Source organism: Prionailurus bengalensis, chromosome C2 (genome assembly GCF_016509475.1).
Source record: "Prionailurus bengalensis isolate Pbe53 chromosome C2, Fcat_Pben_1.1_paternal_pri, whole genome shotgun sequence".
NCBI classification, from domain to species: domain Eukaryota; kingdom Metazoa; phylum Chordata; class Mammalia; order Carnivora; family Felidae; genus Prionailurus; species Prionailurus bengalensis.
Window position 1 is genome coordinate 130,129,208 of NC_057350.1, and position 12,387 is coordinate 130,141,594.

The window sequence follows — 12,387 nt, forward strand, 5'->3', positions numbered from 1 at the left end:
AACATATATATAGTTATTTGAATGGCATTCAGGAATTGTAGATTGAATCAGGAAGCCTGTATACACACTCTGGGTGGGGCGGAAGAATACATCTTTATTTCTACTAACCTCTAATTGAAAGCATTTCCTTTCATTATAGAAGTCTGGGTAACAAATCCCAACGCTGTTAACAGTACCAGTGATTTTACCCCAACAAAAATCAAGATATTTTTGCTTTGCGTTATATTGCAAGTATCTTAAAATACTGTTTGTGTTCATCACTGTTTTTTAAGTTAATGTTTATTTTTGACAGGGGGAGAGAGAGACAGCATCTAAGTGGGGGAGGGGCAGAGGGAGACACAGAATCCAAAGCAGACTCCAGGCTCTGAGCTGTCAGCACAGAGCCCGACATGGGGCTCGAACCCACAAACTGTGAGATTGTGACCTGAGCCAAAGTTGGATGCTTAACTGACTGAACTACCCAGGTGCCCCATCATTTTTTTTAATTGAAATGTAGTTGATGCAGTGTTACATTAGTTTCAGGTATGCAACATAGTGATTTGACAACTATACATTATGCTATGCTCACCAAGTATAGCTACCATCTGTCTTTACTGCTCTAAAATTTTAGTAGTTATTCAGCCATCACTAGGTCTTTTGTGCAGAAGCACATCTGTTATGTTATAAATTTGTAAATATTTGGATAATTTTTTGAAAGATGTGGGGTTTTTTTGTAATCCTTTATATTAAAAATATTTTAGGGGCGCCTGTGTGTCTCAGTCGGTGAATCATCCGACTCTTGATTTCTGTTCAGGTCATGATCTCAGTTTGTGAGATAGAGTCCTATGTCAGGTTCTGCACTTACAGCACAGAACCTGCTTGGGATATATTCCCTCCCTCTCTCTCAAAACATTTTTTAAAAATCTTTAAAAAAACAAAACAATATTTTGAAACATTGTTCATGTGGCATGGAAATTACATTTCAATAAAGATGTTACTTTAAAATCATTATTTAAAGAACAGGTCCATAGGTTTCACCCAACTGTCAAAAAGGTCCTGGCTTACAAAAAGGTTAGGAACCCAAGTTAGATAATCTTTTGTGTTGTATTCTGAGTTCTCTCCTTTATCCAAGCCCTTGTTAGCCTTAATTTCCCTTCTTTAGGGTAATTCCATTGGCTTCTGTTGATTGTTATTCCCTAGCTAAATATTTTGTATTTCCAATTTGCAAACATTTTCAAGAGAAATATAATGGAAGCTTCTTTAAAGAAGCTGTGCATGAAATTCTACCCTGGATTAATTATAAGAAAAAAGACTAAACTAACATGTTTTCATGTTAGCTAATCAGTAAAGCATTTTCCTTCATCTTCAAGTATTTATTGATGGCCTACTGTGTGCCCAACACCCTGGCTGTGTGTTTCAAAGTATTCTGACCAAAGACAATTACCACTTGTGGCAGAAGTAAAGGTTATTTGTTGACATAAAACTAAATTTACAGATAAAATAATGTATTTGTATTTTATTTCCCAAATAATTTCAACACTGGTATTTTTTCATTTGTAGGGGGCATTTAGTGGGTGGAAGGTCATCTTACATCTTGACCAGTCCCGAGAAGCAGGATTCAAACGCCTTCTTCAGTCAGGAGGAGCGAAGGTTTGTATTGAGTCAACTTACTAAATTTTTTACACAAGTTATTTTCTAACCATGATTGCTGTGATCAGGTGATTTTCTGTACTTTATGAGATGGTAATCCTCAAGCACAAATTATACAGTTGAACTACTTTGGGACAATGATAGATTGTAATGCTTATTTCTTCTTTAGGTGCTACCTGGTCATTCTGTACCTCTATTTAAAGAGGCCACACATCTCTTCTCTGACTTCAGTAAACTGAAACAAGATGACTCAGGAGTTAACATAGCAGAGGCTGCTGCCCAGAATGTGTACTGCCTGAAAACAGATTACATTGCTGATTATCTGACGCAGGTTTGTACGAGTTTGTCCTTGCCCTCCTCATCCCCAGAGACAGGCTTATATGCATAGGGAGGTGACCGCACAACAAAACCCTTGTTAGCTTATGTATTAATAGAATATTCGTCTCCTGTTGTTCTCCTGTATGCAGTTCCTCTCTGTTTCATTCTGTTTTTTATAATAACACATATGTAAACATTGAACTTGGAGTTAAATGAGGCAGGTATAAAAATCTAGGTACCTCTAAAAGCTTTAATTAAGGTAAGCCAAAACTCAGCCTGCTGTGTAGGTTTTGCTGTTTGTGTTTGGGAGTTGGCTCAGGATTTATAGAAAGAATGGCTAAAACACGTTTATGTTTTTTTACGTTTTTTTTCTTACATTTTTTTTTAAAAAGCCTTTATCATAAAGCAGTGAGGTGTACCAAAGAGGAATTAGTAAGGCAATACTAACTCCTAGAAACACCTAAATAACTTTTTAAAAATCTCGAGCTTTTTCTTTCCCTGCCTCTCTTGGGGCTGTGTTGGGAGTTGGGTACTAGATGTCTGGAGGAATGCAGTGGGGGAGTAGTAGGGTGCTCTGTATTTCTGTGTCTCAGCTCACCACTGCCTACCTAGCTCTCAGAAGTAGCTCAAAACAGAACACTTGCGTGGAGCAAAGCAGCAGAGTAGGGAGGGGAGAGTGTCGACTTCATGTTCAAGCTCATGGTCGAGATAAGCTAGGTACAAGTACAACTCAGATAGGCTCACCGCAGTGTTCTGACCTCAGGTTAAAAGCTAGGTGCATTGGGGGGAATGAACGAATGAATTAATTAAAAAAATAAAGGTGGGTGCAGTAGCCACAGGGATCTTGGTGATGATAGCTTTTAGCTTGTCTTTAGCCACGTCGCTCCAATCTGGACGGTCACCCTCTACTTCTGTGCACTGCTGTCCTCCCAGGACCTCCATTCACTATCCTTTCTCTTTGTCAGATCTCCTGTTTCTGAATCCCATGTCATCCTGATCTCTCCTTTTGTTGAGGGTCATCTTATAGTAATTACTTGAGAAAGCACATGAGAGATAAACAGAGATTTTCTATGTGTGAAAGTTCTTTCTTCTGTGCTCACACTTGACTGATAGATAAGTTCCAACCCAGCCTTTGACGCCCATCCAAACTGTTTTCTCCTTGGACTTTTGATTGCTTGTCTCCTTGCTCCTAGTATTGCTATTGGGTAGTTAAAGCCTTCCTGATTCATAATCTATGTAACTAATCTAGTAGGAAGCTCTTTTTATCCCTAGTTTTCTAAAATTTCAAAATGATAGGTTATCATGAGTTCTGTTTATATAATGCCATACATGATAAGCCTCTTCTGGTCTGGTAACTTGTATCTTTCAGTTCTGGGAAATCTTGAATTATTTCAGTGATGATTTTTATTTTCCCTCTCCATTTTCTGTTCATTCCTTCTGGTACTTCTGCTACTTACATATTGGATTTTCTTATTTCGCAAGTATTTTTAATCTTCACTTTTTGAGAGGTTCCCTCAGTTCATTCTTCTCCTTTTGTTAGCTCTTCACTTGGGTATCATGTTTTTAATAAACAAGACCTTTTTTTAGTTTTTTTGAATTTACATTTTAGTATTTTAATAACATCTTTTTTTGCTTCATAGATGTGATACCTTCTACTAGATGTCAGGATTTACTGGTTTATTTTTCAAACTTCTCTTATTTCTGCATACTCTCCGCATCCACTAAGCTGCATTCACCTCTTTGGGTCTTTATCTTCCATGTTAGAGGAATTTATCAGACATTTGGTAATTCTTGGCTTTCTGTTCATGGTTAAGAGTAGAGGATTAAAAGCTGATTGGAAGTACCGAGTGCACAAGTCTTGGCAGCTTTGATCTGAATGCAGTAGTCTGGGTGGTCTAGTTATTGGGGACTCTCTTCTAGGTTCATACTTTCATGTACTTCTTGAATTGTTTCAGTTGATTCAAAAAGGAGTCTTCCTGTGGATAGAGTGTATTATGCTAAGTGAAATAAGTCAGTCAAATAGCCTGTGATTTCACTCATATGTGGAATTTAAGATACAAACCAGATGAACATAAGGGAAGGGAAGCAAAAATAAGATAAAAACAGGTAGACAAACCATAAAAGATTCCTAAATACAGAAAACAAACAGGGTTGATGGAGGGAAGGGGGTGGGGGGATGGGCTGATGGGTGATGCATACTAAGGAGGGCACTTGTTATGATGAGCACTGGGTGTTATATGTAAATTATACACATGAAACCAGTTTATCGTACGTGTTAAGTAGAATTTAAATAAACAATTGACATGAAGAAAAACAACAAGGAGTCTTGCAATCTGCCTCAAGGAGGAGTCTGGCCACCTTTTGTTTTACCTGAGATGCAATTGACATAACATTAATTTCAGATGTCCAACATAACAATTGCGTGTGTTAATATATATATACAAAATGATCACCATAAGTCTAGTTAATATCCATCACCACACATTGACAAGTTTTCTTTCTTGTGAGAACTCCCAAGATTGAGTCTCTTAGCAACTTTCAAATATACCATACAGTATTAACTGTGGTCACCATATTGTACATTATATCCTCAGGACTTATTTTATAACTGGAAGTTTGTACGTCTTGGTCACCCTTACCCATTTCCCTAAGCCCTCCAGCCCTGCATCTGGCAGCCTCTCTTTGGTTCTGTGTGTCTATCACATTTGGGGGATTTGTGGGTTTTATTTTAGTTTTTGTTTTAGATTCCACTTACAAGTGAGATCATCTGGTATTCTGTCTTTTATCCGACTTATTTCACTTAGCATTAAGGCCATCAAGGTCCATCCATTTTGCTGCAGTTGGCAGGGTTCCTTGGCTGAAATATTTTTTATGGCTGATTAATCCATTGTTGTGTGTATATTAGGTTTTTATTCATCTGTCTGCAGGTACTCAGGTTGTTTTCATATCTTGGCTATTGAAAATAATGCTGTAGGGGCGCCTGGGTGGCTCAGTCAGTTGAGGGTACGACTTCAGCTCAGGTCATGATCTCACGGTTCGTGAGTTCGAGCCCCGCATCCGGCTCTGTGCTGACAGCTCAGAGCCTGGAGCCTGCTTCCAATTCTGTGTCTCCTTTCCTCTCCCCCTCACACTCTGTCTCTTTCTCTCAAAAATAAACGTTAAAAAAAATTTTTTTAAAGAAAATAATACTGTAATGAACATAGGGGTGCAGAAATCTTTTCAAATTGTTTTCATTTTGGATAAATACGTACAAGTCAAATTGCTGAGTCCTAGGTAGTTCTATTTTTCATTTTTTTAAATTGAAATATACAGTGTTGTATTAGTTTCAGGTGTACAATATAATGATTCAAGAATTCTGTACATGGTTCAGTGCTTATCAAGAGAAGTATACTCTTAAGGTAGTTCAAGTTTTAATTTTTTGAGGAAAAAAATAAGGGCTGCACCAATTTATACCCCACTAAGAGTACAAAGAGTTCTCTCTTCTCCATATCCTCACCAACACTTTTTAATTCTAATGTGTTTGGTAATATTTTGTTATGGTTTTGATTTGCATTTCTTTGATGATAAGTGACGTTGAACACCTTTTCACGTACCTGTTGACCTTCTATATGTCTTTGGGAAAATGTTCAGATCTTCACATTTTTAATCAGATTGTTTTGGATATTAACCCCTATCAGATATATGATTTGCAAATAATGTTCTCCCTTTGTTAAGTTGCCTTTCTTTTTGTTGATGGTTTCCTTTGCTGTGCAGAAGCTTTTTAGTCTGATGTCATCCCACTTATTAATTTTTGCTTGTGTTGCTTTTGTTTTTGGTGTGAAGTCCAAAAAATTTTTACCAAGAGAAATGTCAAAGGAACTCACTCATTACAGGGGGGCCTGAGTGGCTCAGTCAGTGAAGCGTCCAGCTTCCTCTCAGGTCATGATCTCGTAGTTCGTGGGTTTGAGCTCCACGTTTGGCTCTGTGCTGACAGCTCAGAGCCTGAAGCCTGCTTTGGATTCTGTGTCTCCCTGTCTCTGCCCCTCTCCCGCTCATGACCTCTCTTTCTCTCTCTCTCTCTCAAAAATAAACATTAAAAAAAAATTTTTTTTAAGGAGCTCCTTAGTTTTATGGTTTTATGTCTTGGGTCTTTCATCCAAATCTTTAATCCATCTTGAGTTTATTTTTGAGTATGATGTAAGATCACGGTCCCATTTCATTCTTTTACATGTGGCTGTCTAGTTTTTCCAACACCATTTATTGAAGAAACTATCCTCTTCCCATTAGATATTCTTGGCTCTTTTGTAATTGACCACAAATCCCTGGGTTTAATTCTGAGTTTTCTATTCTGTTCTATTGATCTCTTTGGATGCCAGTACCATACTGTTTTGATTGCCATAGCATTGTAATATAGTTTAAAATCAGGGAGCATGATGCCTCCAGCTTTGTTCTTTCTCAAGATTGTTTTGGCTATTTGGAGTCTTTGTGAACCATACAGATTTTAGGTTTGTCCGATCTCTGGTAAAAATATGCCATTGGAATTTTGATAGGGATTGCATTGAATATGTAGATTTCTTTGGGTAGTGTGGACATTTTAACAATGTTAATTCTTCCAGTTCTTGAGCACAGATATCTATTCATTTGTCATCTTTTAAACAGGGTATCTTTGGGTCTTGTTTGTTAATTCTTTAGTGTAGTTATCAATATGACTGGGTTTATGGTTTTTTGCAATTTGTTTTCATTTTCTCTCCTTTGTTCTTGTGTTCTTCCTTTCTTGCCTTTTTTTTTTGCTTGGCGGCAGGGTGTGTTTTGCTCGACAGATTACAATATACTTCCTTAACCTTTCATAGTCTAGGTAGAATCATGTGCCACTTCACACAGAAGGCAGAAAACTTGGAATCATACGGGTTCCTTTGCTTCCCCTGTCCTTTAAATTCAGGGACAGTAAACTGTAGCTCACAGGCCAGATCCTATCCCCTGCCTTTTTTATAAAGTTCTACTGGAACATAGCTGCATTTACGCATTTGCATATTCTCTGTTCTTCTTTTGCACTCCAACACCCGGCTTGAGTAGTTGCAACAGACCATCTGTCCTACACAGCCTAAAATATTTAATGTCTAGTTCTTTAATGTAAAGCAGGGGCCAGCAAACTTTCTGGTATCAGTTTTCCTTCAGCCTGAAAAATTTTGGTTTGTAGTATAAGTCTGATGGGACCAATTCTAGTGGGTTTTGTTTTTTTTTTCTGTTTTTGAAAGTGTCTATTTTACTTTTATTCTTGAAGGATCTTTCTGTAGGATATAGGATTTGGGGTTATTTTTTTTCTTCTTCTTCTGCTACTTTAAAGATTCCACTTTCTTGCGACCTCCATGGTTTCTGATAAGAAGTCAGTGGTAATTTGAATTCTTCTGTATGCAATGCAGTATGTCATTTTTTTTTTCCTGACTGTTCACAATTTTCATCTTTGGTTTTCACCATTTATGATATTTCCAGATGGTGTTTCTTTATATTAATCGTGCTTGGTTTCTGCGGAGCTGTGTCAGTCTGGAACTTTCACCAGATTTGAGAAATTTTGGCCATTATTTCTGCTCCATTAGGAATTTAGTCACTCATACCTTTTGATATAGTTCCACAGGTCCCTAAAGCTGTGTTTAGTTTATTTGCAGTCATTTTTCTGTGTTTTTCTGATTGACTAATACCTCTTTATCTGCCTACAACTTTACTGATTTTTTTCTGTTATTTCCATTCTGCTCTTAAGCCTATTCCAGGAGATTTTTTTTTTTTTTCAATACTGAATTTTGTTTTATTTAAATAGGCTTCACACCCAGCACAGAGCCCAAGGCAGGGCTTGAACTCACAACCCTGAGATCAAGAGATGGAACACATAACCAACTGGGCCACTCAGGCACCGTGATATTAAGTTTTTTTGTATCTGGAATCTCTATGCCTTCTAGTTCTGCTTTTTCATTTCACTCAAGTGTCATAGCTGCTTTGGTATCACTGTTTACTAATCTCCAACATCTGGGTCATGACAAGATGTTCAATTTATTTTGAGTTAATTGTAGATTTAAAAATGCAGTTATCAGAAATAATGCAGTGTCCCCCAATAGATAAGGTCTTGCAAAAATGTAGTAAAATTTTACAGCTGGGGCACTGACACGATGCAGTCTATGTGTATTCCAATACCCCCCACTTCTCCTTATGTGTCTGCCACCACAGTCAAGATACAGAACACTCTGCCACTAGAGCCGTCCTTCATTTTGGTTTTTCTTACACCCACCTCCTTCCCTTCATTCTCTTCTCTGAGCTGTCTTACTTCTGGCAACCACTAATCCATTGTCGGTTTCTGTAATTGTGTCATTTAAAATCTTAAATGGGGGACGCCTGGGTGGCGCAGTCAGTTAAGCGTCCTACTTCAGCCAGGTCACGATCTCGTGGTCCGTGAGTTCGAGCCCCGCGTCGGGCTCTGGGCTGATGGCTCAGAGCCTGGAGCTTGTTTCCGATTCTGTGTCTCCCTCTCTCTCTGCCCCTCCCCCATTCGTGCTCTGTCTCTCTCTGTCCCAAAAATAAATAAATGTTGAAAAAAAAAAATTAAAAAAAAAAATCTTAAATGGAATCAGTATAGTGTGTAATCTTTGGCTTTTTTTTTTTAATCAGGTTGTTACTTGTATCAATTTTATCTTTATTGCTGAATAGTTCAGATGTACTACAGCTTTAACCATTAACCTATTGAAGGACATCTGGGTTATTTCTAGTTTGGGGCTGTTATGAATAAAGCTGCTCTGGGGCACCTGGGTGGCTCAGACACTGGAGCAACCAACTCTTGATTTCAGCTCAGGTCATGATCTCCCAGTCATGGGATTGAGCCCTGCTTTGGGCTCTGCACTGAGTGTGGAGCTTGCTTGGGATTCTCTCTCTCCACCCCCTCTCTACCCCTCCCTAACTCCCACGTGTGCTCTCAAACATTTAAAAAAAAAAAAGTTGCCATGAACATTTGTGAGAAAAGAGTTCATTACACTGGGATAAATGATTGAGAGTGTGTTTTCAGAGTGGTCATATTTTAAGTTCCTACCAGTGTTGTTTTTCTGTATCCTTATCAGCATCTGTCTCATTTTAGCCATTCAGTTGATGTGTAGGTAATCTCTCGCTGTGGCTTTAATGTGCATTTCTATAATGGCTCATCAGAGTGACTGTGATATGTTTTTGTCCTCTTCATAAAGGTCCTATGAGGTGTGAGGTTCATGTAGGTATGAAATTTAGGTAAAAAATGGTCTTAGAATGTCCAGTTGCTCCACCATAAAAACCCTCCTCCATTTAGTTGCTTTGAACCTTTGCCAGAATTCACTTGGGCATGTTGTGGGGGCTATTTCTGGGTTTTCCATCCTACATGCCTAGGTGTCTTTACCTCTGCAATAGCGTCCTATTATACATGTAGTAAGCCCTGATGTGAAGCAGTCCTCTTTACTCTTCTTTTTCAAGACAGTCTCAGCTGTTCTAGGGCCTGCACCTTTCTGTGTAAGTTTTTAAATAAGCTTATTTACATGCCTACGAAAACATTTTGCTACCATTTTGATAGGAATCACATTAAGACTATGAGTGAATTGACATCTTTACTATATTAAGCCTTTTGGTCCATGAACACAGCATGTCTACTTAGGTCGTCTTTGATTTCTTTCATCAGCATTTTGTAAGTTTCAGTATATGTTTTAGGTTTTATATCTATTTCTTTTTTGGGCTTTTGGATTCGAATTGTTTTTTCTTGAGAATGGGTCATGTTCTTCAGATGTGGAGTAATTTTGGATATACCTGGACATTATAAGTTGTAGAAACTCTAGATTCTGTTGTGTTCCTCAGGAGAATGCCATTCTGTTTGCTTCGCAGGCACCTTCTGCAGTACGTGGGGGCTTAAATCTTTAGCCTTACGTTGAGCCACCTCTGTACATCCATGGGGAGAAGTGAAAGATTTGGGCAGAGTTCACAACAGACTTTGGGACTTCCCCTGCTCCTTCCTGAGATTTCCCACCTCATTTTCCAGTGGCTGTGGTTTCAGACCGTTAATGCTGCATGTTTTCTGTTGAGGTTTAGCCAGAACACATGACACAGACTGGGGCTTCTCCTCAGACCAAAAACAAACAAATGATAAAAAGAGAAACTCACCCTAGTATTTGCCTGATCTCGTTTCCTCTCCTGTGTCTTGTGTTAGGTGCTTTTAATATATTTGGGTCACAAGTTGTCATCCAGGGGAAGAGTCCAATCAAAAGATTCATTTTCATGTTATCCAGTCTGCCATCTTGCTAGAAAACCAAGTTTTATCACACTTGTAATAGGGAGGAAAGGTCCTTTTCAGTCAGGATATGGTTATAAGAGAATTGCAAAGGTTTTTGAGGCAGGTAGAGTAGAGTATATGAATTTTGGCTTTGCCACCTGCTAGTTCTATGATATTATTTAACCTTTATCTTATCTGTAAAATAAGTAAAAAAGATTTTCAAAAACTGACACTAAGTGTAAGGTGTCACTTCTTAACCCTACTTTACAAATGAAACCGTTATCAAGATCCAAACTATGAATTTTTCTGATAAAAGGTGAGATTTTGTCACACACAGTCTGTTCCCTAAATGTGACAAGGGCTAGGTAGCACCTTAAAAGACAAAATTATTTTGGTTAAAGAATTACCTAATATCACTTTGAAATCTGAAAAAAAAATGAACAATGTTTTTTTCCCCCCTTTTATAGGAATCCCCTCCTCAAGTAGAAAACTACTGTCTATCAGAAACTATTTCATTTCTTCAGAATAAGGAACCTGGGCCTGGATCATCACAGAAGAGGAAAGCTCCTACAGAGAAAAACAAACTCAAACGACCTAGAGTAAACTAATCGTGTTTATTCTTTAGTGACCAAACCTGATCTTTTTAAATTACAAAACCTGAATGCTACGGTCATGGATTTGCATAGTGATTTAAAGACAAGTGTCTGAAGAATTCAGGTTCAGCGTATAATAATGACCTTGCTTGAAATTAGTTTTTAACACCTGAAATTTTAATCACTGCAACATTAACTGTCTTACTTGAAATAACAACAAAATACAAATCCTCCTCTAGCTTGTCATTAAACCACATTGAAGTGTGTAAGGGACTTTTTATTTATTTTCTTGTAAATAGCTGAGGCTGTAGTTTAGTGGAAGTTTTAGCAAGGTGATGGATTTTACCTTAAAATGCCTGCATTAATTCATAACAAGGAAGTTATCAATTGGGATTTATTCACGTTTCCCCTGATTCTCCTCACTACTTTCCTGCTTTTTAACAGGAGCCTGAGCACAAGGTTTAATGAGGAACCAAGGCTTTAAACTGAAATGTGTGAGTGTATATATATGTACATGCATGTTTGTACAAATCTCCATGGTATTTGCCAAGTTTGGGTGCTAAAACTTGGAAAATAAAGAATAAAAAAGAAAACCAAAGAAAACCTATCTGGGCAACTAGTTTGAGTTTAATCTCTACACCCAACATAGGACTCGGACTCATGACCTTAAGAGCACATCACACGCTCTACCTACCTACTGTGCTGGCCAGGTGCCCCCCATTCAATTAAATTTTTAAATGCAAAGCATTTCTCTTGTTGAAACAATAAATGATGTGTAAAATTTAGCTTAAGCAAATTGCTCTATTTCTCATTTATTTAGAATACTGTATTAACTGGGTTTAAAAAAAACCCTTTTGTTGGAACTATAAAATTGCATTAGCATTTATTAATCTAATCTGAACCCCAAGTACTACATGTGTTACCACAGTCCTCTACAGGTAAAGCTACCTCATTTTGTTGAAGGCACAAACCAGAATTAGAACCATGGTTTTTATGTAAACGGTCCCATTCCTAATGATTTTCTGAAAGGCAAACTCAAATGGTGATGGGTCCAAGTTCTTAACCTAGAACAAAACCTCTCAAGTTTGTATCAGATCTTCCTCTGAATGGAGGGAAATAATGGGTTATCGCAGCCCTCACAATTGGCCCTTCAAAGTTTTCAGCTTTGAGCTAATTCACGGCTTAGGACAAAAATTCCTACACAAATAGCCTTCGCATGTAAACTTCACCCTCCCCACATAGAAACCACACTGGCCTGTTTTTTATCAGCCATTTTGTGTGATCTGAGTTTTCACTGGCAGTAAAAGATTCTATTTCTCTCTATCCCACATAAAATTATATAATGTACCATATTCTTTTCTGCCAAGATTATGAACGGTTTCTCCAGTCGGTTCTGAAAACACATAGTTTATAAAGAGTCCAGATGTCAACTCCTCCCGATTCTCCAGAATCTCTAGATCAACAATTTTGGCTTTGGCTTTGCTTCATAGGCCTTCTTACATGCAAATAATGCCAAATAGGAAACTCTCTCATTTAAGAAGAAAAACAAAAGCTTTCCTTAGTTATTCTTAGTTTCTCCAAAGAATTGCATTGGCATTTTAATGT

At 37.8% G+C, this 12,387-nt stretch overlaps 1 protein-coding gene across 4 annotated transcripts in view; it reads left to right on the plus strand.

Annotated features, from left to right (window-relative positions):
• TOPBP1 (DNA topoisomerase II binding protein 1) overlaps nt 1-11,573 on the plus strand; it is a 61,691-nt gene extending 50,118 nt beyond the window's left edge. For all 4 annotated transcript variants that reach the window (XM_043595372.1, XM_043595373.1, XM_043595374.1 and 1 more), the window contains 3 exons: nt 1,540-1,629; nt 1,799-1,960; nt 10,657-11,573. In XM_043595372.1, coding sequence (XP_043451307.1) covers nt 1,540-1,629; nt 1,799-1,960; nt 10,657-10,797 — 393 coding nt within the window. In that variant the 3' untranslated portion in view covers nt 10,798-11,573. The remainder of the gene's footprint in view (nt 1-1,539; nt 1,630-1,798; nt 1,961-10,656) is intronic.
• Nucleotides 11,574-12,387: the final 814 nt, after the last annotated feature.